This window comes from Myotis nattereri (assembly GCF_964212035.1).
Source record: "Myotis nattereri genome assembly, chromosome: 10".
Classification (NCBI taxonomy): Eukaryota; Metazoa; Chordata; class Mammalia; order Chiroptera; family Vespertilionidae; genus Myotis; species Myotis nattereri.
The window spans coordinates 24,635,376-24,659,578 of NC_138085.1; the positions used below are offsets into that span (position 1 = coordinate 24,635,376).

At 55.6% G+C, this 24,203-nt stretch overlaps 2 protein-coding genes across 3 annotated transcripts; one reads left to right on the forward strand and one right to left on the reverse strand.

The window, feature by feature from the left end:
- Positions 1-1,376: 1,376 nt before the first annotated feature.
- LOC308526398 (glycerol-3-phosphate acyltransferase 2, mitochondrial-like) lies at positions 1,377-13,863 on the forward strand (the record flags this gene model as incomplete). Its single annotated transcript, XM_081101520.1, has 22 exons — positions 1,377-1,575; positions 4,223-4,359; positions 4,492-4,605; positions 5,174-5,349; positions 5,758-5,862; positions 6,061-6,189; positions 8,239-8,338; positions 8,704-8,837; positions 9,130-9,229; positions 9,337-9,546; positions 9,881-10,000; positions 10,166-10,248; positions 10,542-10,660; positions 11,348-11,418; positions 11,499-11,757; positions 11,837-11,985; positions 12,114-12,191; positions 12,581-12,718; positions 12,797-12,917; positions 13,011-13,076; positions 13,301-13,356; positions 13,647-13,863. 22 exons carry the CDS (start codon positions 1,377-1,379, stop codon positions 13,764-13,766), a joined length of 2,784 nt encoding a protein of 927 aa, XP_080957646.1. The 3' UTR covers positions 13,767-13,863.
- Positions 13,864-14,049: 186 nt separating this feature from the next.
- LOC308525753 (oxaloacetate tautomerase FAHD2A, mitochondrial) lies at positions 14,050-23,401 on the reverse strand. 2 transcript variants are annotated; one of them, XR_013996474.1, is made up of 8 exons: positions 23,190-23,401; positions 19,958-20,206; positions 18,657-18,873; positions 15,928-15,987; positions 15,579-15,741; positions 14,613-15,431; positions 14,412-14,499; positions 14,050-14,265 (listed from the first exon to the last, which is right to left on the reverse strand). XR_013996474.1 is itself a non-coding variant. In XM_081100583.1 (8 exons), exons 2-8 carry the CDS (start codon positions 20,200-20,202, stop codon positions 14,203-14,205), a joined length of 945 nt encoding a protein of 314 aa, XP_080956709.1. In that variant the 5' UTR covers positions 20,203-20,206; positions 23,190-23,401; the 3' UTR covers positions 14,050-14,202. The 2 variants fall into 2 exon arrangements, 1 of the variants encoding a protein (XP_080956709.1); XM_081100583.1 differs by having other exon boundaries at positions 14,613-14,721.
- Positions 23,402-24,203: the final 802 nt, after the last annotated feature.

The window sequence follows — 24,203 nt, forward strand, 5'->3', positions numbered from 1 at the left end:
AACAGAGGCAGAACGCTACTAGATGACAGGCGGGTCTCTGCCACCCCAGTCTGTCCAACTGCCATGTCTGAAGCATCTGTCTTCAGATGACTTCTCAGCATCAAATCTCCCTACTGACCACTGCAAAACCCCACTGCCTCTATACATGGAGTTCCTAGAGCAAAGAGGTATTGGGTAAATTCAAGTCTGTACTCTTAGGAGGCAACTTACGACTTCAAAATAAAGGTGTTTTTGTTTTGGAGCTTCAGAACCCCGGGGTTTAGTTGTGGGCAGTGTGTTCTGATACAAAGAAAGACAAGAGGAGGGAAAAATGGATACTGCAAGTGCTAAAAGGACATTGCAAACGTGGGTGGATATGGATATACAGCCTGGGTAGATAGACACAAAGTGGAACAAAAAAAGGGAAATATGGCTACACCCTGGAGAGGAAGGGTGGAGGCAGTCCCATCAGGGTGGTGTGTTAGAGAAGAGGGAGGAACGCGAACCCGCCTTGGACTCTCAGGCCCAGCCAGGCTCCGCTGTGGCTTTGTTCATGGGGTTCTCTGGCATCTGAAGTGCGCGCATTACATAGGTGCTGGGTGGGAACAGATCACAGTCACCCCCTCTCCTAGTCCGCAGGGCTTGCTGGTCCCCTGCGGGTGCTGGGAACGGCGGGAAGATCGCGCGCTCGCTCACCCGAGCTTCAGGCTGAGGCAGGAGTCAGGTATTAATCAAATGACCACCGGAATAAAGACACCCTGGTCATAGGACCAGCTGCAACCCGGGCAGCTCGTGACTGCAGCTTGTCCCTGACTCTGATCTGGAGTTCTAACCAACAAAGGAAATGACACTGGCTCGGCTTGATTTGTGTTTTCACAACCCAAAACTTGTTTCTGGTGACTTTCTGTCTTTTCTAAGTGTCCCCAACTCGGAATTTTGCTAGAACCTAAACTCCAGCTTGGCGGCGTGTGTACCTGGAAACTCTTTCGTTAGAACCTGGCTGTCCTCATCCACCCTGGGGGACCCAGGGCCTCGCGGATGTCTCCGGGCCCAGCGTGGGGACCCGGGGCCTCGAGGATGTCTCCGGGGCTCAGCGTGGGGTCCCGGGGGCTCGCTGATGTCTCCGGGGCTCAGCGTGGGGACCCGGGGGCTCGCTGATGTCTCCTGGGCTCAGCGTGGGGACCCGGGGCCTCGAGGATGTCTCCGGGGCTCAGCGTGGGGTCCCGGGGCCTCGCGGATGTCTCCGGGGCCCAGCGCGGGGACCCGGGGGCTCGCTAATGTCTCCGGGGCTCAGCGTGGGGACCCGGGGCCTCGAGGATGTCTCCGGGGCCCAGCGCGGGGACCCGGGGGCTCGCTGATGTCTCCGGGGCCCAGCGCGGGGACCCGGGGCCTCGAGGATGTCTCCGGGGCCCAGCGCGGGGACCCGGGGGCTCGCTGATGTCTCCGGGGCTCAGCGCGGGGACCCGGGGCCTCGAGGATGTCTCCGGGGCCCAGCGCGGGGACCCGGGGGCTCGCTGATGTCTCCGGGGCTCAGCGTGGGGAGCCGGGGCCTCGAGGATGTCTCCGGGCCCCGCGGATGTCTCCGGGGCCCAGCACGTAGGCAGGTGCTCAGTGACAGGCCAGGGGCACAGTCAGCCCCGCCCCTCCCGCCCTGGGCGCGGGTCACGTGGCCAAGCAGCACGCTGAGGGGGCGGGACGTCGGGCCCAGCGCGCCTTCCCATTGGCTCTCAGAGCTGCCTCCCAGAAGGCGCGCAGAGCCTCCAGTCCACGACCTCCGCTTTCTGTGAGGCCGAGGCTTTGGCGGGAGTTGGTCGCCGGTGTGAGGTAAGACCCTTGGATTGGCTGCTGGGCCGGGTCGGACCGGGCCTTGGATCGTCCGTGGGCCCTGTCCGCTTCAGGAGCCACCTGGGCGCCCTTGGGGGGCGGGGGGAGGGGCAGGGGGAGGAGCGGTGGCCCTGTGGGCCTGCTGAGCCGCGAGTGCTTCCCGCCGCCATGGTGTGAGGGCCACACGGGCGACACCGTTGCGCTGGGCCTGGCCTACGGTCACCCTAGACAGGTGTGTGTGTGTGTGTGTGTGTGTGTGTGAGAGAGAGAGAGAGAGAGAGCGAGAGAGCCGCTCGCGCCCTCTCCTCAGCCTCAGGCCGAGCAGGGAGCACGCGGTGCGCCTGGCGAGGGCCAGGTTCTGAGGGCCAGGGCTGGGGCCTAAGGGTGAAGAGGTCCGTTCAGGCCGTGCTTCTTTGTAGGGGACAGAGCGGGATGTCGCCCTCTGATGGAAGGCTTCACACTTAGGTGTGGTGGCCGGTCCTGTTGCCGCTGGCCGGAGGCCTGTGCGCTGCCTCCCACAGAGGCCAGGCCAGGGCTCGGGGCTGTTTTCTTCACCGCAGCAGCCGGAAACCATGCGTTTTAACCTCACAAGCTCTAGTTTCATCATCATGTTTCAGAATATTGTGTGGCGGCAGGGAGGTGTGTGGACTGCATTTGGCCCTCGGGATGGCAGCTTGCCGCCTGGGGAGGGGAGTCCAAGTAGGAGCTGCAGACGGACACAGACCACCCCCCCCCTTGGGGGGCTCAGGTGCCAGATGGGAGGGTATCTCCCAGAACCGACCTCTGGATTGTGTGTGCCAAGTAGGTGCCGCCGTTGGCAAGTGGGAGTTACCCTGGCCCTGACTTTTCTTCTTTCTGGCCCCTTCAGGGTGAGCGCGGATCTAGTGGGTTTAGATTCTGAGTGAGGTGGCCTGGGGCTGGGGGAAGGCACCCTCCTTGCAAAGCAAGCAGAGTTCCCCAGATTGCAGTCCTGGCTTGGGTGCTCCCTGTGCCAAGTGTCTGTGCGTGGGGCTGTGAGAACATTTTCAAAGTAGGAGGTGCATTTGGGATGAGTCTGCCCGAGCTCCTGCACTGCAGGAATCGTGACCCTGGTACCACTTGGCTTCCTGGTTTTAAATAGTGCTAATGGGGGGCGGGGGGACCCAGAGGAAAGTATGGCCAGTCATTGCACACTTCCTGGGTCCCTCGCCTGTGCAGGGCAGACTGCTAGGCAGAGATGAGGCAGCTGCCGCCCTGGCCACAGGACACTGGCAGACCATGAGAGGAAGTGAAACTCAGCTCTGGAGGAGGCGCCCAGCCCAGCACGGAGGAGAGGAAAACCCTAGAGCAGGGGTGGGGAACCTTTTTTCTGCCAAGGGCCACTTGGATATTTATAACATCATTCGTGGGCCATACAAAATTATCATCTTAAAAGTTAGCCCGCTGTAGTTGGTCAAACATGTCATTAACTCACCCCTAATGCCTTGGCAAGGCCAGACCACACGATTTCACGGGCCGGACATTCCCCACCCCTGTCCTAAAGGGCGATCCGGAAGCATCGTGGACTTAGAGCCATGGACAGAATTTGGTGGGAAGGGTGAAGGCACATCTGCATGGGCATGTGCAGCGTGTGGTGGGGCAGGGATAACATGAGTAACTGGCCCGGCCTACCCATCAGGGACACGGTAGAGGGGTTTTTAGGGCCTCATTTCGGGGCCAGGAGGGATTCCGTGCTGCTTTATGGAATAGGCATTTGTTAGTTCAGGGGAGTATTATGGGAAGGAGCGGCTGAGGAGCAACCCAGTGGATCGTCTACTTAGAGGGCTATATGGGAGGATGGATTTCAGAAAAATCTGTCTTGTTTCCAGTAAGAAGAGCATTCCTTGGAGACAGATCTGTGTGGTATTTCTCCGTGTTCTGACTCCCCAGCTATCCCCACCTAGTACCTGGTCCACATTCGGGTGATGGTTGAGTAGGTGAAGCGCCATCTTCTGGTGTGGAGGAGAAGAGCAGCTGAGCAGGACCCGGTGGCCTTGCCGCCATGGTCCTGCTCCTCTTTGGCCGACTCGTAACTCCCTCCTGCCAACCCAGCCTTGTTCTTTCCCTCTGCACAGAAGGGTCTGACTCTCCATGCAGCCCTCATCGGTGCTGGGATATGCAGGGTGGGTGCTGATGTAAGACAACTGGCCTCTGTTATGTTGACCCTCAGGTTGCCCCCGATCTGGACTCTGAGACGTTTGGAGGACAGCTGGCTCCGTGGTGGGTCCAGTGGAGTAAAGGGCATGGCTTTGGTCTAAGTCAGCTTCCAGCCTAGTTTCTCACCACTGCTGGCCTGGGTGTCGTCTCTCTATCCCAGGGATGGGAATTTGGTGGTCACATCAGGACTTCCAGGTTGTGGCTCAGACTCCAGTACCCCCTCTGTCCTTCCATCTCTCCCCAGGTCAGTTTGCTGTGGTGAGAGGAAGAGAGGCAGAAGTGGCTGGTTCTCAGATCTTACAGCCCTCCCAACCCCCCATGGACACCATGTTGGGAACCAGACTCCGAGCTCAGCAGAGCAGTAGCCAGAATGGCCAGGAGGTAGTATGGCCCCTTCCATTCCCAGAACACCTTCTGCCCTCTCCCCTCCCCTCCTGTACACCTCACTTAGAGCCTCCCTCCTTCTGCCAAGGACTTTGAGTCTTTTCACCCCTCCCTGTGGCCACTTTCCAGACTAGCCCGTGGACCTCGGGCTTGGGGATGAAGCTGGAGGCTGTCACCCCATTCCTCGGGAAATATCGCCCCTTTGTGGGTCGCTGCTGCCAGACCTGCACCCCCAAGAGCTGGGTGAGTAGTGTAGGGCTGGGCCTCAGCCTGGGGAGCTTGAGGTAGCTTGGTTGTGGTTCCCTTATGCCCTTCCAGGTTTGGCCCTCCCTGCCCATGCCTTTGTTCTTGTCTTAGAGGGGAATGGAAGCACTGGTACTGGTTGTGTGGTTGGCCTGGGGCTGGCTCGCGGCCCTGGGAGAGTTGGGTGGGGAAGTGCCGAGGCACCTGAGAGGATAGGGTGTGGTCAGAGAGCTAGGATCTGACCATGCCTGCACAGTCCCGTTGTTCAATTTGGGGGACCTGCCCACTTAGAGTCACCCAGCACTCAGCACAGGCTTGAAGTCCTACTGTGTGGGTCCATGCCTCGTGTGCTGGTGCTTATGGAACCCACAGTTCTGGTGGAGATCCAGGCTACGTGAATGTTCTCTGCGGTAGACGAGAGACCTTCTCAGAGGCTTGAATATGCCACTCTGCAGGGGGGCGGTGCTGTAGAGAAGGCAGCCCTTCCGCTTTGACCGCAGAACCCTTTTTCCTGAGCGAGCGTCAGGGTCTTTTGGGAAATGCTGTGTGCAGTCCTGTTTCCTGGTAGACGCGGTCGTCCATCAGGCAGGGACTGCAGAAGGCAGAGCAGGGGCTTTCCTCTGCCGTTCGCAAGGCCCCCAAAGACATGCCATCCGTGCCCTCTTGGCAGGAGTCCCTCTTCCACAGAAGCATGATGGACCTGGGCTTCTGCAATGTGATCCTGGTAAAGGAGGAGAGCACCAGGTAGGCAAAGCCAGGGGTGGCAGGGCCCTGAGGTGTGGCACTGCTAGGCCCCTGCTTGTGGTGTCATTTTCTCCATCCAATGGGAAAGAAGGGCCCCTACCCTTTGCTCCATACCCACAGGCAGGAAAGGCAGGGAACTGCGGAAACACCTGTGCTTCCTTCTGTTAGTATTTATGGGCTGCCCACTATGTGTCAGGCCCTGAACCTGTACCCCACTCAGTGGGGAGTGGGTGGGAATGGGGCACAGATGGGCAGGTGCTTCCTCATCCTGCTCTGTGATAAGCCAAACTCAGGTGTTCCCTGGCCATGGGACTGGGTGTGATTCCTCCCTGATGCACTACCCTCTGGGCCTTAGTGGGAGGTAAGCTCTCTGAAAGATCTTCCCCTTGCTTCCGGGGCTGTGTTCAGGTTTCGGGGCTGGCTGGTTCGGAGGCTCTGCTATTTCTTGTGGTCCCTGGAGCAGCACATACCCCCCTGCTGGGATGCCTCACAGAAAGTCATGGAAAGCACTGGGTGAGGAGCAGGGACTGGGGTTGGGCTGCCACTCCTGGGATCCTTGAAGGGATGACACCTCTAGGCAGGGGTGGTTGGGAGGGCTGGCTTCGAGAGTGTTAGCTTTGCCTAGGTCTGAAGCTATGCCCTGGGCTGAGGGAAGTGACCTGAGGGACCGTAGCCATGCCCCAGCCTGACACCACTCCCTTCACACCATAGGGTACAGGATGTCGTCTCAGGGAGGGCTCCAGGGGGAGCCGGGGAAGGCCAGGCGCCCAGCTCAGTGAAGAAGGAGGCACAGCGCATCCTGGGCCACATCCAGGCCCCGCCCCGCCCCTTCCTGCTCAGGTAACTGTGCTGAGGGACATTCAGTCCCTAGGCTAGGCCTCTGCCCTTTTGGAGAGTGAGTGCTGACTGGGCTTGGGGAAGGACTGGACTCCCTGACTGGGGAGCCAGATGGTGTTGACCAGAGGGCCTGAGGGAGCCCCCGATCTGGACACTGGCCTTTTGAGGACATCTGGCTCCATGGTGGGACCAGTTGGATATGGGATGGGGCTTTGATCTGAGCCAGCCCCCAGCTTCCAGCCCAGTGTCTCACCACTGCTGGCCTGGGTGTTGACTGTCCTGGGTTGGGAATTTTGGGTTCACCCAGGAGCCTCTGGTTGTGGCCCAGATTCCAGTACCCACCTCCAGCTTTTCACCTCTTCCCAGGTCAGGTTCCTGTGGAGAGAGGGAGACAGGCAGTGGTTCCCCCATCTTATAGGTCCCCATGCTCCCTCCCGAATTCATCCTGCTGTCATCACCTGCTCCCTCTCACATTCATTTGCACAGTCTGGGCTCTTTTTAGATACAGTGTTGTTCCGGGGGAATGAAGGGGTACACATGTCAAAGCGAACAGAGATACATATGGCTGCAAGAACAGGATAAGTGCTGGGACTCAGAGAACCTGGAGGGCAGTAAGAGCCCTGAAAGCCAGACATGACAGGGGGAAAGGGAGCCAGCCTTGGAGGAAGGGGTGCAAGGATGGGACCAACCGTCCCACTAGAGCGAAGAGCATGAGCTATGGCCACAGAAAAGGGCCGGGATTGCTCATGAAGCTGTGGTAGCTGGAAGCTGGCAGTGAGCTGTTGAAGATGAAATCAGAGGTAGAAGGGACCAGATACACAGGACTCACTGATGGATTGGAGGTCAGGGTGGGACAGTGAGGGAAAGGGGAGAACTCATGGGAGAGCCATTTTCTGGTCAAGCACCTGGTGGTGTGGATGGAGGGTGCGGGTTTGGGAGGAGTGTGTTTGGCCCACAAGGATGTTTGGATACAGAGTTTCAGACACCTGACATGCTGGTGGAGGCATTTGTTTATGTGAGTCTGGAACTCAGAAGAAGGCTGAGACCAGGGATGTACATTTGCAAAGCTTTAGCACACGATGATGGTTAAAGTTAAGCCAGAGGATGAGTGAGTTACGGAGGGAAAAAGGGTGCAGGGAAGTGTGTGTCAGACTCAGCTGTCCTGACAGAACTGAAAAGTTAACTGGGAAGGATTGAGAGTAGAGGAGGTTGGTGACTGTGACCAGCCTCCACATGAAAATCCTTTTGACTTTGTTGAGACGTCCAGTCCCCTGACCTGGCCACCTTTATACTATCAGCTACTCCTGGTGCAGCTTCAATTCCAGGGCTCCTCATGATGATAGCGCCCCTGTGAAGGAGTCACTGGGCACAATCACAGGTACCTTTGAACCCAGGTACCTGCCTTCTCTGTACTGAGCAGCCAAACACTGGTAGAGAAGAACACACTGTGTGGCTTTGCTTCCTTCTGAGTGCAGTTCTGCAAGGGCACAGGCTCCGATCCAGACTGTCTTTCTCATCCTGACCCGCTGTCAGTTGATGCTCCATCTTGTGCCACCAGATGAGGACATGATGCTTGTCCACCACATCTTCAGGCTAGCTGCACCTATGCTCCCGCCCTCATTTTAAGCCAGTCCCCTTCAACTATCCCTTTTCCTTCTCATATCACAAACGCCTCCCTTTTTATTTCACCTTTCCCAGCAGTTTGCAAAGAGCTGGCCAGGCTATGCCTGGAGTGAGTCTTAGTCCTCTAATGTCCTTTGGGGTAAACGGGGGCAGGGAGATGCTCCGAAGCTGATGTGAAGCAGCTGCACCATGAGGTCTTCCTGGGGGGGGTGTCAGCATCTCACAGGCATGGGCTGTGGTGTCAGGCCCACCTGCCAGTCCAGTACCTCTTAGCTTTCTCTACTACTCAGCAGTTTCTGTAATCTCTCTGAGCCTCACTTTCCTCTTCTGTAAAGTGGGGACAGTATTGGAGGCCCACGGAGATGCTGAGGGGCCCTGTGTCATGGGCAGTGCCTGCCACACCTCAGACGGGGCCTCGCTGCTCTCCAGGCTGTTCAGCTGGGTGGTTCTGCGGTTCCTGAACTGCCTCTTCCTGAACGTGCAGCTCCACAAGGGCCACATGAAGATGGTCCAGAAGGCCGCCCAGACGGTAAGCCCTCCTCACGATGGGATGGGATGGGATGGGATGGCAGGAGCAGAGCTAGGCCAAGCCCTTAGTCAGGACTAGCCTCACTGCCTGGTGGGAAAACGCCATTGCTCTTTGATGGCCATCTCTTCATGTCTCAAGCTCTGCTCCCAGGGGGCTTCCTCTAATGTCTTTTCGTCACGGTCTTAACAATCATTACATCAGTGCGTTACCTTAAAAGTTGTCGACAGAGCTCCTCTCCTTTTGGGAAATGGGCTCCAAGGAAGAACTACCCAGCTGAACCCTTTGTCACTCTGTGGCTGGTTTCAGCTCCCTGCATCATCAGGGTGCAGGCGGGTTGGCACTTCCCTCTGGCTCTCCCCAAGCAGGGCTCGCCGCTCGTCCTCCTTTCTACCCACAAGTCACTCCTGGATGGGCTCCTGCTGCCCTTTGTCCTGCTTTCCCAGGGCTTGGGCGTGGTCCGTGTGGCTTGGGACCCATGTGCCTGCTCCCCCATCCTCAGGTAAAAGCTTTGTGCCCCCAGACATGCATGGGGATGTGGGGATGTGGATGGGGGTGTGCTGGCAGCAGCTACCCCCAGGCCCTCTTCCTGGGCTCTTTGTTCCCAACCTTCTACCAGTTCAGCCTGTGGGCTCAGATGGTCAGCTATGGGTTCTGGGGCCATACCTGGTTTCAGCATGTTCTGGCAGGACCCAGGCTGCCCTGGGTGGACTGAGGCTCTTTCTAGCCTCCTGCTTGGTCCCATCTCCTGAGCCCCTTCTCTCATCAGGCTCTGTCTGCCCTGTGCCCCACAGAGCTCTGCTGAGGAAGCTTGGGGCGCTTTTCCTGCCCCCAGAGGCCAACCTCTCCCTGGACAGCTCCGAAGGGATTCTTGCAAGGGCTGTGGTCCAAGCGGTGAGTGCCCCCAGTGGTTTTGTTTGGGGCCCAGGCCAGGGTATCAGTGCCTGTTGCTGCTCTGGCCTTGACACCTGCCTCTGCTACCATCCCCCCACCCCTTCCAGGTTGTGGAGCAGCTGCTGGTCAGTGGGCAGCCCCTGCTCATCTTCCTGGAAGAGCTCCCTGGGACCCAGGGGCCTTGGCTGTCAGCCCTGGGCCAGGCCTGGCTGGGACTTGTGGTGCAGGCGGTCCAGATGGGTGTTGTCCAAGATGCTATGCTGGTGCCGGTGGCCATCACCTATGACCTGGTTCCAGATGCATGTGATACACACCATGTGAGACCCTCCTGTCACTTGGGACTCCAAGTGGACACAACTCCAGAGAGGAGGCACAGTGTATTATGTCCTATGGCTGAGTGCCCCTCAGCGCTAGGGTCAGGGAGGTGCAAAGGAATTCTCCCCCTACAGTCATCATCCTGTGGCGCCTGCCCGGCTGATACAGAAATCCTCTATTTCATCCTCAAAGACCCCACTAGGGAGGGATTTCTCGTTTCATGGATGCGAACATGAGCTTGGAGAGGTCATGGTCATGTAACAGTTTGCAAGATAAAGTTGAGGAGAGAGCATTGCTCCAGGTGAGCCAGCTCCCTTAGCCCCTTCCTTCCTGCAGGCCACAGCCCCACGGGGGCTGTGGACAGGAGCTCTGGCTGTCCTACGAAGCCTGCGAGGCTGGTGCTGTGGCCCCCGGGTCTGTGCCCGTGTGCACCTGGCCCAGCCTTTCTCCCTGCAGGTATGATGTCTGTTGGGCAAAATTGGGAGGATCTGTGGTCTGTCGTGGGGCTTCTGGCAGCTTGGCCCTCAGAGCCACTGCAGGGAGTGTCTCACCTACCTCCGTGGGCTGTGTGCAGGTGTCCTGGTGGGCAGGTAGGCCACCTGAGAGTCTTGTTCTGGGCAGGAATACACCATCAATTCAAGAAGCTGCTGGGGCAGCAGGCAGACCATGGAGCAGCTGTTGCAGCCCATTGTGCTGGGCCAAAGGTAGGGATAGCGGCAGGGGAGGGCGTGGATCTCAGGGGCCCAGCAAGCAGTCCTTCAACACATACCAGCTCCAGCCTCCTCTCATCAGATATTCTGGGTCATCTAGAACAGCCTGACACGCCTCCTTACTTCTAATCTCAGTGTGGGAAATGGCAGGGGCTGGAAAGGGCTGGGGAGCCATCCCTGCCCTGGGGCTGGGCTGGGGAAACACCCGTTTTTGAGAAAGCTCTGGGCTTCCCCAAGATTGTCTTTAGGCTGGCTCCCCTCATCCTATGATCTGTCTCTATTCCCAGTACTGTCGTCCCAGACACTGAGAAGGAGCAGGAGTGGACCCCAATAACTGGGCCCCTTCTGGCCCTCAAGGAAGAAGACCAGCTCCTGGTCAGGAGGCTGAGCCGTCACATCCTGAATGGTGAGGGGAACTAGGTCTGGGCATTTGGGGAGGGTCCTGAGCTGTTCCTTCTCTCTGGGTTAGCAGGTTTTAGGGGCCCTCCATTCCAAGTGGGTTTCTGTACCTGCCCCTCCCTCACGTGTGGCCCACCTGGGATATGTGAGGAGTGAGGCAACCGGGGAGAAATGAGGAGCCCCTAGTGAGCGCCCACAGGCGGCTGCCTGAGCTGCAGAGTATGGGCTGTGCAGAGTGCCTGGATCCAAGGTCACCCTGGCCCTGTCTCAAGTTCACCGCTTCACCTCTCTGATCTGCACTGTAAATGGCTGACTGACTGGAACAATGCACATGAGGGACTTAACACAGTGCCTGGCACAGAGGGACTCTTAACAAATGGTCATTACTACTGTCTTCTTAGGTGCCCCTCTGTGGCAGAGACTGTGGGTTGGTGGGTAGGCCTATAAGGCAGGGAAGGTCCCTGGGCTCCCTGCCTGTCTCCGTATACATTTGGTAAACGCCAGTTCTCCACTGGGAAGGTGGTCCCCAAGCACCTGGCAGGGAGGGTGGCCACAACTCCCTGGGGTAGAGTTGTAGGGGAGGCAGGCTGCTGCCAGGGAGGCAGGGGAGGACTGTTCTTAGCCCAAACATTGGGTGATGGAACCGGCTGCTGGACCTAGGCCCCTGACCAGCATCCCCCAATCCCGGCTACAGCCAGTGTGGCAAGCTCTGCGGTGATGAGCACAGCCATTATGGCGACGCTGCTGCTGTTTAAGCACCAGAAGGTAGGCAGTGTGACGGGAAGATGGGGGGTGGCTGGGGAAGGGATGTGACCCTGCTGCTCAGCCCTGGTGCTGCCCACCAGGGTGTGTACCTGTCGCAGCTCCTGGGGGAGTTCTCCTGGCTGACAGAGGAAACGCTGCTGCGTGGCTTTGATGTGGGCTTCTCAGGTCAGCTGCGGTGCCTGGTGCGGCACACTCTGAGCCTGCTGCGGGCACACGTGGCTCTACTGCGCATCCACCAGGGGGACTTGCTGGTGGTCACTCGGCCCGGCCCAGGCCTCATGCACTTGGCACGCCTGAGCACCCAGCTGCTGCCTGCCTTCCTGAGCGAGGCCCTGGGTGGTGAGTCCTGAGGGCTCAGGGATGGGTAGGGTGTCAGATTAGGGGATGGCTTCCTCCTCATGCCTGGCCCCCTCTCTAGCCTGTGCAGTTCGGGCACTGCTGGCAAGCAAGGTGCCACCAGAGGGGCCCTGGGAGCTGCAGGGCATTGAGCTGCTGAGCCAGAACGAGCTGTACCGCCAGGTCCTGCTGCTGCTGCATTTGCTGCCACAGGACATGCTGCTGCTGCAGGTCAGGCCTCCCACCGACCCACTTGGGCCTGGCACCCCTTCAGTTATAGGAGGGGCTGTGCCTGCCCCTCCCCTGCCCTTAAGCCCTGCCTGGCTCTCCTGAAGCTACACGGACACCTTTCTCCCCAGCCTTGCCAGTCTTCCTACTGCTACTGTCAGGAGGTACTGGACCGTCTCATCCAATGTGGGCTTCTGGTTGCTGAGGAGGTAGGAGGGCCGCTGAAGACAGAGCCCCTGCCTCTGCCATTCTATGCCTTGGGACTTGGTGGACCATCCCAGCCCTGGGCCCATGTAGCTATCATGACAGGGCTGCACAATTGTACCGCTGAGGGTCTCTGCACTCCTCCTGCCCCCACATTTCTTATCCACAGGGCCGTGGACCTTGAGGGTGGAAATAGGCCACAGGGCGCCTATTTCCTCTCACCCTGCAAGTTGGCTCAGCAGGTCTTGTGTGGTCCCAAGAGGCCTCTTGAGGTCCCTAGGTCTGCTTTTACTGGTTTTCCTCCATGTGCCTGGTCTGCCATGTACCTGATCTGGGGGCTCAGGGCTGAATCTTGGCCAGCCTGACAGAGACCAATGGCTCCTCCGGCTCCCAGACCCCAGGCTCCCGGCAGGCTTGTGACACAGGGCGACAGCGTTTGAGGGCCAAGCTGCTGTGGAAACAGAGTGGGGACTTTACTGATAGTGACAGTGACAGCGATGACTTCGAGGAGGCTGAGGGCCGGTACTTCAGGGTGCGTTGGGAGAAGCCACTGGGGAAGGAGGCAGGGGAGACAGTGGGAGCTGCCCTGACCTGGTCTGTCCCCCTCCAGCTCAGTCAGCAGTCTCGCTGCCCTGACTTCTTCCTCTTCCTGTGCCGCCTGCTTAACCCGCTGCTCAAGGCCTTCGCACAGGCTGCCACCTTTCTCCACCAGGGCCAGCTGCCTGACACGGGTGAGGCCCGAATTCTCCTGGCCATCCTTAGGGAGGGGCTGAGAGCTTAGGCTGTGCCTGTGCCAGCAGGCCTAAGTGTCCTCTGCCCCACAGAGTCGGGCTACGTGGAGCAGCTGTTCCAGTTCTTGCAGGCCACTGCCCAGGAGGACGGGTTCTTCGGTGAGTCCCCAGCAGCCAGGCGGCACCCAGGAGGCAGGGGCTTGCTAGTGGTTGCTGCCCTCTACTGGGCAGTGACAGCCCCACTCCAGGAAGGAGGGCTGGAGTAGAAAGGCCTTTAGGTGCAGTCTGAGCCCTGCTCTGGGTGGTTCCTTCTTTTGACAAAAGAGACGCGTATGCCAGTAGCTCTCTGTACCCACTAGAGCTCAACTTCTTTCTTTCACCAGAGTGTGCGGATCGAAGTCTCGCCATCAAAGCTGTCTGGACCTTCAGAGACTTGGGGGTGAGCGGAGCCATTCTCACCCTCCTCCTATGCCCCCTGCCTCCATCTTGCTAGAGCTGCTCAGCTGGGTCTATGCCCACCCTGGGTCTTCCCCAGTGTCTCCCAAGAACAGGTGTGACAGGAGTTGGAGATGGGATGGTTTCCCTGTCCTTGGTCTCCCAAACCACCACTTTATTCTCCTGGGAGGTGTAAGAGGCCGCATTGTGTTCAAACCCTATGGCCTAAGGGGCCAGAGGTCTCACTGCAGGTTTCCCCCTGGTGAGTGCTCACAGTCCTTCTTCATGGCACAGGTGCTGCAGCAGAAGCCCAGCCCTGCAGGCCCCATGCTCCTCCACCTATCTCCTACATTTGCCAGACAGGACAATCAGGAGAAGCTGGAACAGTTCATCCAGCAATTCATTTGTGGCTAGAACTGTGGGTTAAGCCTGTGCTGAGACTTCTCAGCCCCAGAACACACCAAGCCCTGGAGCCGGAGGCTGCCCATAAAATCATTGAGGTTTGATTGTCTCATTGCCTCTTGCTTTCTCCTTCCTTTGGTGTGATAAACGAGAGGCCTGGACTGGACAAGTCCTCTTTCCAAGCCCAGCAGTGTGATTTGAGGTATGTAGTGTTTGCTCTCCTTCCCCACCCTGTGGCAATGTCCTATCTTGATCCCTGAAACAAACCTTAAAAGACAGGCAGAAGCCAAGCTACTGACAGTCTGAGAAGTTTATTGAAGAGGAGAGGCTCCCCCCGCCCCCAACACACACCTAGATGAGGAGCCATGAGGGGGCAAGCACTGGGCCTTGCCCTGTACAGTGAGAATGGATGCCCGCCTCTTAAGTCCAGGACCTGCAGCAGGAGCCATCACACCACCTTGTTGATGATGACACCCAGTTCTTCAATCTCACACTGGACTTCATCGCCCTTCTGCAATGGAGTGGTCGCCAGGTTGTCAGTCCTTAGTCTGACACACACAAATCTACACATACATACACAGGCTTGGGTTTCTCAAGCCTGAGCCACACCTGTCAGCCTCTGGGTCCTTCTCCCTTTCCCCCTTTTAGCCAACCTACCTTGAGAAAGACAGGAGGTTTCCTGAATACACCAACACCTGGGGGGGTACCCGTCAGGATGATGTCCCCAGGGTAAAGGGTGACGAACCTGGGCAGGCAAAAGGGCCAGGTGAGACCAGGGGCTGAGGGGCCACAGCCAGGGATGGAGGGCTCGGCTCAGCTACAGGTAGCTGTGGTGGGGCAGGGCTTCATCTCACTTACTGGGAGACCCAGGCTATCAGCTCTTCTGTCTTAAACACCATCTGATTGGTGTTGCTGCTCTGGACCACTTCCCCATTCACCTGGCAGCAGATCTTTAAGTTGTGTGGATCTGAAATGCATAAAACACCACCTTGGGCCTCTTCCTGCTCTTCCTCAACCCTACCTGGATGTGTCCCAGACCCTCCAGGATGAGGGAAAAAGGCAATTTTGCCTTAAAAAATGGACATCTATCCACAGCAAAGGCTGACAATAAAAAAGACCTGGCACCTGTAATGCAAAAAGGAAACTGCAGGAGCAGGGCAGTGAGCCTCCTGCACCTGACTGGCAGGTGGTGGCTCACCACATTTTTATCTTAACTTTTGTTTCACACATTTACAAACACACCCTCTTAGAGCAGCCAGAACACAATAACTTCACTGTTGATGGCTAACCCCCCCGGACACACACCCCAACCCAAATGGCTATGCTCTGCCCTCTGCACCATGGCCTTTCTTCCTGGCACCTGGTGCCCTTGCTACTGGTAGCCAGTGTTGCCCTGGCCACAGTGGCTGGGCAAGGTCCTGTTGGTCCTGTCTCCCTGACAGGAAAATGCATGGGCTTTGTGCCAGCCATTCCCTGTGATGCTCAAGGGCCAGCCTTGCTCCCTTCCAATCTAAAGACTCCCTGATAGTGGCAGCTAGAGAGCCTAACCACCATGAGGGGAACACTGTTGCCTGTAATTCGCTTGATGAACGCAGATTCACCACCTCTGTGGCTGTGGTCCTCTAGAGGGTGAGGGGATGTGGAAGAAGGCCCACTGAGCCCAGGTTGAGACTTGCTCTGTAAGGAATCAGTGAAAGGCAGCTGGGGAGGGGGCTCCACATTGAACTGTCCCCACACTCCCATTTCCTGAACGTTGCTATTTCTTTGCTCTGACATATCCGAGCAGAGCAAGATGCGTCATCATGGGTGTTGTCCGAGACCTACCTGCTACACTGTCCTTGGTCACCAAAGCAGGACCCAGGGGACAGAAGGTGTCAAAGGTTTTTCCCAGCAGCCACTGCCTGCCATTGCGTCTCATTTGCCAGTCACGAGCACTTACGTCATGTGCCACAGTGAAGCCAGCCACATAAGCCATGGCATCTGTGGCCTATGGGGGCAGGGAATTTGGCCAGATTAGAGGTTAGATAACAGTGACACCAGCCCCCATAACAAAGCCTTTATCCCAGGCTAGTAGCCAGAGCTCACCAAAAGTGTTAGGCCAGGAACAAGGCAAGTGCCCAAGCCAACCACTTCCTTAGGCCAGGGATAGTGGGTACCACCCACTCAACCTCACCTTGATGTGCTTGCCTTTCTTCCCAATGACCACGGCCAGCTCCACTTCCCAGTCCACCTCCTGCAGTGGGAAAGGAGCAGTAAACTGCCTGGCCCTGGGCCTCTCCCAGTGCTGAGGAACTGCATGCATGTCCTGGGGCCTGGGCCCCCACCAGTGGGGTCAACTGCTGGCCCAAGTCATAAAACGAACCAGAGGGGCAGGGAGAGTGACTTGTACACCCATAAACCTTGGGCAATGGCAGGCAGCACCACTGATGCAGGTACAGTTCCCTGGTGACTAGAGGAGCAACGCTAGTCTGGGGACTGAATTTAAAAGTCATTCTTGCCCAGCCGGCATGGCTCAGTGGTTGAGCGTCAACCTATGAGCCAGGAGGTCATGGTTTGATTCCTGGTCACGCCCTATTCCTGGGTTGTGGGCTTGATCCCCAGCGGGGGGCATGCAGGAAGCAACCAATCAATGATTATCATCATTAATGTTTCTATCTCTTTCCCTCTCCCTTCTCTGCAATCAATACAAGTATATATCTATATCTATATATTTTAAAAAGTCACTCTTAATACTTGCAAAAAAGGATGGATACCAAGTAATAATAGCTCATCCTACTCTGTGTGCCAACAGCCATTCTAGTGCTTTAAGGCATTAACTCATTAAATGATAAAAATATCAACATGCCAAAATAAAGGTGGGCAAAAGGCTTGAATAAACAATTCCCAAAAATACACAGGCCACAGAAAATGAAAACATAATCAGCCTTTCCCATTTTAGCAAAGTGCTACAAAAAAGAAACAATCTAACTTTTTAAACTGGCTGCTCTTTGGAATAGTCCAGAGCTACTATGAGTACACCTGACACTGACTTTGATCTCTAGCATTGCACCCCACTAGAAAGAACCAGGTTCCCTGGAGAAATGGCTAATTCCAGGTCTAATATTCTAATGAGCCTGTGCTAGACAGAAAGCAAGGAAGTGCTCAAAAAGTGATGGGGCTGAAGGCCAACCTGAACCTCCCGCTGGCTAAACATGTAAAAACTGTAAATGATGGATTACAACATGTTGGATAAAAATCAAATTCATGATACTAAAGGAATGGAGTAAAAAAAGGAGGCATCTCTTGTTCACAGAATGCCAGCTAATAAAGAATAGAAGGCATGGTGAGAAATCACATTTTTCTAACCCCCAGGGCATATAGAGTAAGGTAAGGATGACCAGGGAATCCTTAGATGAATCAGTGGGGCAATAAGATAGTCCCATGGTCTCAAACAACTACAGATTGCTTAGTACCAGACCAGAGAAATGCACCTTCACAATGGAGAGGTCTAATGAACAGCCAGTAAACCAAGTGATCAAACTTTAAGCACCTGACGGGAGTCTCCCAGTGGGACGCAGTGTGAGGATACAACATCTGTGCTATAGACTGCATGTTTGTGTCCCTCCAAATTCATGTCTTAAAACCTACCCCTCACTCAATGTGGTGGTATTCAGAGGTGGGGTCTTTGGAAGGTGATTGTCATGAGGGCAGAGCCCCCATGAGTAGGATTATGCCTTTATAAAAGAGATCCCAGAGAGCTCCCTGTCCCTTTTTACCATGTGAGAACACAGGGAAAGACATCTTCTAGGAACCAGGAAATGGCCTTCCCAGACACAAATTTATCAGTGCCTTGATCTTGCACTTCCAGCCTCCAGAACTGTGAAAAATAGATGTTGTTTATAAGCCACCCAGTATATTTTGTTATCGTAGCCCGAATGGACTGAGACACTTGTGTAGAACTCGACAAAAATGTTTAACCTGGATCTGATCATGAAGACACAATCAGACAAGTCCAGACCATGGGACATGCTGATAGAAAACGGGCTCGGCCAGGGTGGCTCAGTGGTTGAGCATCCATCTATGAACCAAGAAATCCCGGTTTGATGCCTGGGTTGCAGGCTCGATCCCCAGTGGAGGGTGTACAGGAGGCAGCTGATCAATGTTTCTCATCATTGATGTTCCTATCTCTCCCTCTCCCTTCCTCTCTGAAATCAATAAAAACATTTAAAAAAAAAAAGGGAAAAAAAATGACAGTAGGCTGTTGGTCAGAGACAGAGGTCAGCAAAGTACGGCCTGTGGGTGAATCCAGGTTGCTGCCAGTTTCTGTAGATAAAGCTTTCCTGGAACACAGCCACGTTCATTCATTTATGTATCAGCCATGACTGTGTTCACACTGCAGTGGCAAAGTTGAACTGTTGCAACAGACACTACTGGCATTCAAACTAATATTTACTAACAGGCCCTTTGAGAAAAAGTCCATGGATTCCTGTGGATCTGTAGATTACAGGTCCCAGAGACATAACCAAATGCAATGTGTGACCTTGTTTGATCCTGGGTCAGCAAACAACAAAACAGTACCCAAATTGAAAGTCACCTCCCAGTTGGACTTTGTATCAGAGGTTATTCATGGTAATACTCTTGGTTGTGATAAAGGTATTATGGTCATGTAGGACATTGTCCTTATTCTTAGAAGGTGCATGCTGAATTTTATAAGTCCCTACGATGAAAGTATATTACTTTTGTAATCCAAATAGAAATGACGGAAAGCTCTCTTCTATTAACTTTTTTTCCTGAGGCCAGGCTTATTACTGTATAACCCCCTATAGTTTCTGTTTAATGCACTGCAGGTGGCTCCTGTAAGCTGGGTGCTGCGCCTCTGTGATGGGCCCCCGTGACTTGAGAGGGCCATGGGGAGGCACCGACCTGGCTCTCAGGAGGGAGGATGACCTCATCGTAGGGCCCCACGATGGAGCTGGCAAACTTGCTGAAGATGATGGGTTCCTTGGGCACGGGCACGTTCTGTTCCTTGCAGTGGTCCACGTAATTCATGCCCACACACACCACCTTGTCTGGCCGTGTGACGGGAGCCAGGAAGGTCACCTCTGACCGTGGTAAGACTGGCAATTGGGCAGCCAGGGCTCTGCAGAGACCGGAGCAGGAGAGAGGGGCTGGATGGGAGCAGCCGGCCGTCCTGGGCACGCTGGGGAGATCCCACAGCAGCTGCAAGTTTTGCTGTTTATATTTTTTAGATCTATCAACCATCAGAGTCAGTGTGAAAATCAAGGCCAGTATCATTCTTTGACATCAGAGCACGGTTTAATATTTATCCAATGTGGGTTTCCTTTCCCCCATCAGGCAATACATGTCCATGTAAAGGAATTCAGAAGGTGCAGATGGGAGTAACTAGGAAGGCCTTTCTTTTACCCTTTCTCCTAGTCACCCGCTGTAGCCTTGGAGAGACACAGTGTCCTATGCAGCTCTTCACAGCTACTCTATTCTTCTCCTCCTGTCATTTTATACAAATGATAGCACACTACATACACCTTACTAAAAATATAGATATATTTTAAAGATCTCGCCATAACAGTTTACTATGGCTGTGTACTACTGCACTATAGAGACAAACTCAATTCCCTGTTGACAGATACGGAAGTAGGTTCCAATCTTGGGAGACCATGAAGTTTGGGAAACATATTCTTACCAACACTGTATACTGTCAAACATTTGTATTTTTGCCAGTTTAATAGGTAAAACGATATCTCAAAGTGGTCTTTACTGTTCATCAGTACCTTTAGGCCAAATGCCACAGGGCTCCTCCACTTCTGGGAAGTCACCATCTAATCTAGCCCAAACCCAAGAATCACCTTTAAGAAAACCTCCATGCACTTCTCTTTCCCCTAAGAAGCCAAGAGTCCAATCACTCCTCCAACTTTTCAAGATGCTATTTAGGACTCCTGGTCCCACACCCCTCAGGCAGGCAGCAACTTCACCCCCAGGGAAGCTGTGATGAAGGGGAGTTTGTGGTCTTTGGATAATCACCCTCCCTGGGCCTTAGTTTCCCCCACTGTACACTGAGGCTGCTGTCATGTAACATTTCTAAGAACCTTTACTAAGAACAGGTGAGAAAAGAAAGCTGAGGCTACCCTGCTTCCTTGCAAAAGCGCTCCCTGCTGGTCCTGTTTCCCAGGGCAACCACCACAGGGTGATGCTGCCTGCTGATTTACCTTCTCGCCACTGAGAGAGTGGACTCTCCCTGCTCCAGGAACTCTACCATGGTCTTGGGCAGTGTGGGGTCAAAGGCATTGAGGTTGATGACCCCTCCGCCATTCCCTGACTCCAGGCCCAGGTGAGGTCCGGTCAGGTGGGGTGCCTGGAACTGCACCAGTCTCATGTCTCTGGAGGGCTGAAAGGGCCAGCGCTGAGCCTGCAGCAGAGCCGTGAGCAACCTTCTTCTAGCAGGGAACAGCATCCGTCTATGGAGAAAACAGTGGGTCACAGGGTACAGAGGGAGTGGGAGCCATCATCAGGATCCCCATGTTCCTCGAGTTCCAGCCCAAGTTCCTGGCACACCATGGAAGTGGTCTGGATTTATAAGTTATTTCACCCTCTATGCTTCATAAGGTGGTTTTTTGCTCAATTCAATGCACATAATGAAACCTTTCTAGGGGAGCAACTACTTCATGTCAGGCCCTAGGCTAGGTGCCAGGGAAGCCAGCGTTCCTTCAACCAGCGCTTTCTGAAAGCACACACTGTACCTGCACCACTAAGGCAAACATATAGATGAGACATACTCAGCCCTGCCATTCTGCTCACAAGGAAAACTGATGTTAACAGCTGATAAGATTCAGCAATGGGACTCCTGCTGTGACAATCAAGGGTCCTGCAAGGGTGACCAAGGCAGTGTGACGCAGGGGTTTTGTGACCGTGGATAATCAGCCCTCCACGGCCTCAGTTCGCCCCTTTATTAACTGAAGCTGCTGTCATGTAAGATTTCTAAGGCTCTTCAGTAAGACAGGTGAGAAAGGAAAGCTGAGGCTACCCTGCTCCCTTGCAAAGTGCTCCCTGCTGGTCTGGTTTCCCAGGGTAGGGCTTGGTCTAGTTTCTTGAAGTGATGCTGAGCTGCGTTGGGCTAAGATGAGCAGGACTAGCCCTAACTGGTTTGGCTCAGTGGATAGAGCATCGACCTGCAGACTCAAGGGTCCCGGGTTCGATTCCGGCCAAGGGTATGTACCTTGGTTGCGGGCACATCCCCAGTGGGGAGTGTGCAGGAGGCAGCTGATCGATGTTTCTCTCTCATCGATGTTTCTAACTCTCTATCCCTCTCCCTTCCTCTCTGTAAAAAATCAATAAAATATATTTAAAAAAAAAAAAAAAAGATGAGCAGGACTAGGAATTAGGTAAGAGTGGGGCCCACCATACGCACATGACCACTGGGAAAATGGCTTCACACCTGCCATAAGCAGTTCTTTAAATGACAATCTGATGGCTACCCTCCTACGTAAAATGCTTCCCACTGCTCCCATTACCAAGCCATAACCCCCTGCTCCAGCCTTCCAGGGGCAGCCCCCACCTGCCTCTCCAGACAGTAAATGCTTAGTTTTTCCTGCTGGAGCCCAGGCTGCCTGAGGGAAAAGGCTGCAGACAAAGGGCAGGGCCTAGGCCTGACGGGCATCACCAGGCTGTCTCCTCTGGTCCACTGTGCCTGGCACGCAGAGGCCCTCCGCTGTTCTCTGCTGAGTGAACAAATGCCTGAGCAGGGGCTGACTTTCCACTACTTGGGAAGCTTGGTGAGTGTCAACCTCAGGAGGCATGGCTGTGCCTCCCTCTTCAAATCACCTGGAAGTACCAAAGGGCTCAGACCCTGCTTCAAGTTCCAGTTCGCTCAACGAGAAATCCCTTTTGTTTTGTTTCTAACCTAAGTCTGACTTCCAAACAGTCCCTCCCCTACCTGGCTCCTTGCTTTTAAATTCAGACCTTTAAGCTCAGGCATGTGGCGGTTAGTCCCCGACTCCGAGACCCCATCTAATGATTCAATCGGCTTTGTTCAGTTAGAGACACATTAGACCAGCCGTGGGCAAACTACGACCCGCGGGCCGGATCCGGCCCGTTTGAAATGAATAAAACTAAAAAAAAAAAAAAAAGACCATATCCTTTTATGTAATGATGTTTACTTTGAATTTATATTAGTTCACACAAACACTCCATCCATGCTTTTGTTCCGGCCCTCCGGTCCAATTTAAGAACCCATTGTGGCCCTCGAGTCAAAAACTTTGCCCACCCCTGCATTAGATGCATGTAACTGATCTAACTACTGTGTTGGCCAATGAGTTTGACCAGAAAAATGGGGCTTCAAGCCTCCTGCCCTATATAAGCCTAACCATGCCACCGATAAAGGTTGGTCTGGCCCAGTGGTTCTCAACTTTGGCTGCACAGTAGAATCACCTGGGAATCTTTTTAAAATCCTGGTTTCTGGGCCTCATCCTCCGGTAATTCTGTTTCTTTGTTACTAATGTTGTGGCCCCACCCCATAACAAAGAAACAATTTCCGGAGGATTCCCAGGTGATTCCAATGTGCAGCCAAGGTTGAGAACCACTGGGCTAGCCAGAGTGGGTGTGCTCAGACACTCTACCAGCTAAAATATATACAACAGTAGTCACTCCCACGGAATGCCAGGTGCCATTTAAGTGCTTTATCCACAGTCTGACTGATTTTGATAATTGTGAAAGGTAGGTATTGTTAGTCCATTCTGCAGATGTAAAAACTAAGAGTCAGAGAGGTTAATGGATTTCAATCCATGTCCAGGTGACACTGAAGCTCTTGGTTCAGAAACCAGGCGGTGTGCCAGCAACATACTCTAGCTTTAGCCCGCCCCGCCTGGGGCACTTCAGCCCAGAAGACTGGTGAGGAGCAGGGTCCTCCAAAAGAGCCTCATGCCCAGGCACTCTGCCTGCTCTGGCCACGCTCCGGGAACCTGGTCACCTGCGGCTGCCGCCTCAGGGGTAAGGCTGGTTGCTCCCCCGCTCTCCCCAGCCCACACTGACTGACTGTGCCCTCCCACGTGAACCGCACATGCAGGTTCCCACTCGTCCTACCACAATCCCCTCGGGCAGTGCGCCCCCTTTTACAGGAAGGGGCACTGAGGCCTCAAGAGGAGCCGTCACCTGCCAAGGTGTCCGTCAGAACGTGGCCCCGGCGCATCAGCTGTTCCCTCCGCCCCAAAGCCCGAGCTCGATCCAACCCTGACAAAGGATGCCCCGACGTGAGGAGGAAACAGCACACAAGTGTGTGCCTGGGACAGCGTCCCACCGTCAGTCCCCACGCCCTGCGCCCGGGCCGTCCCTCGGTTTCCCTTCGTGCTCAGCTAGGTCCCCTGCATTCAGTGGGCGCCCACGAGCCCGGTGTGGTCCGAGTGGCGGGCCCGAGGATGCACCCACGCCGGCCCGAACCCGACCTACCTGGCCTCGCCCCGCGCTATCGGACCAGGCTCGCGGGGTGCGGTCTGGAGTTGGCGCGCGCCAAGGGACTTGTGTCAAGTCGCCAGACTAGGACCCGCAGGGGGACCTCCGCTGCAGCGCGTCCTCGGCTTCTCGAATTAGACGTGGGCAGAGGCGGCGCTCCTCGTCACGTCCAGAGCGACGGCCAGCAGCAGGACGCTGCGTCCTGTCCCGGAAGTCACGTGCGGAGGGCGGGCCCAACCCTGGAGGACGAGCCCAACGCTGGGGACGGGCCCAACGCTGGGGGGCGGGCCCAACGCTGGGGACGGGCCCAACGCTGGGGGGCGGGCCCAACCGTGGGGGCGGGCCCACGATAGAGGGGCGGGCCCAACGCTGGGGGCGGGGCCAACGCTGGAGGCGGGCCCAACCGTGGGGACGGGCCCAAAGCTGGGGGGCGGGCCCAACCGTGGGGGCGGGCCCATGATAGAGGGGCGGGCCCAACGCTGGGGGCGGGGCCAACGCTGGAGGGGCGGGCCCAACGCTGGAGCCTTCAGGCCTCTAGTGGTATCTGCGCGAGCCCGCAGGACGGCGCCCTTCCCTCACAGCGACCTGAGTGGGTGCTTCCTGACGTTTTGTGCCCTGGGCGCCGCGCTCCCCTCCCCCGTGTCGGGTCCCTGCCTCTGAGCAGGGCACCATTCCCATCGTTGGGCAAATGCGGTAGAAGAAACCAAATTATAGCGCGCTGGCTGACAAAGGCAAACCTCTGGCTTATTATTGAGGAGAGGAGGGGTGATGGCACCGTTTTACATAGGGGACACCTGAGGCTGGAAGTGCTCTGCGCAAGCTGACACAGGCAGTGGGGAGGGGAACCACCTTTTGACCCCGGGTCCAGCCTTTTACACCCATCTGAGCAGCCCTGTCTCACACGCACTGTGTTGGGCTCAGGACAGGGTAGTGGGAGGCAAAATCTCCAGCTCAGAGGACAGGCATTCTCCCGAAGAGGTGGTTTAATTAGCAGGCTCTCCAGGCCTCTGG

Coding starts and splice junctions, on each gene's coding strand:
- LOC308525753 (XM_081100583.1), bottom strand. CDS start 20,202: ATGCTGTTCCCTGCTAGAAGAAGGTTGCTCACGGCTCTGCTGCAGGCT. Junction 15,988..18,656: donor TCCTCCCTCCTGAGAGCCAG/GTCGGTGCCTCC, acceptor TTCCCACTGCAG/GAGGTGGACTGGGAAGTGGA. Junction 14,266..14,411: donor AACCTCCTGTCTTTCTCAAG/GTAGGTTGGCTA, acceptor ACTCCATTGCAG/AAGGGCGATGAAGTCCAGTG.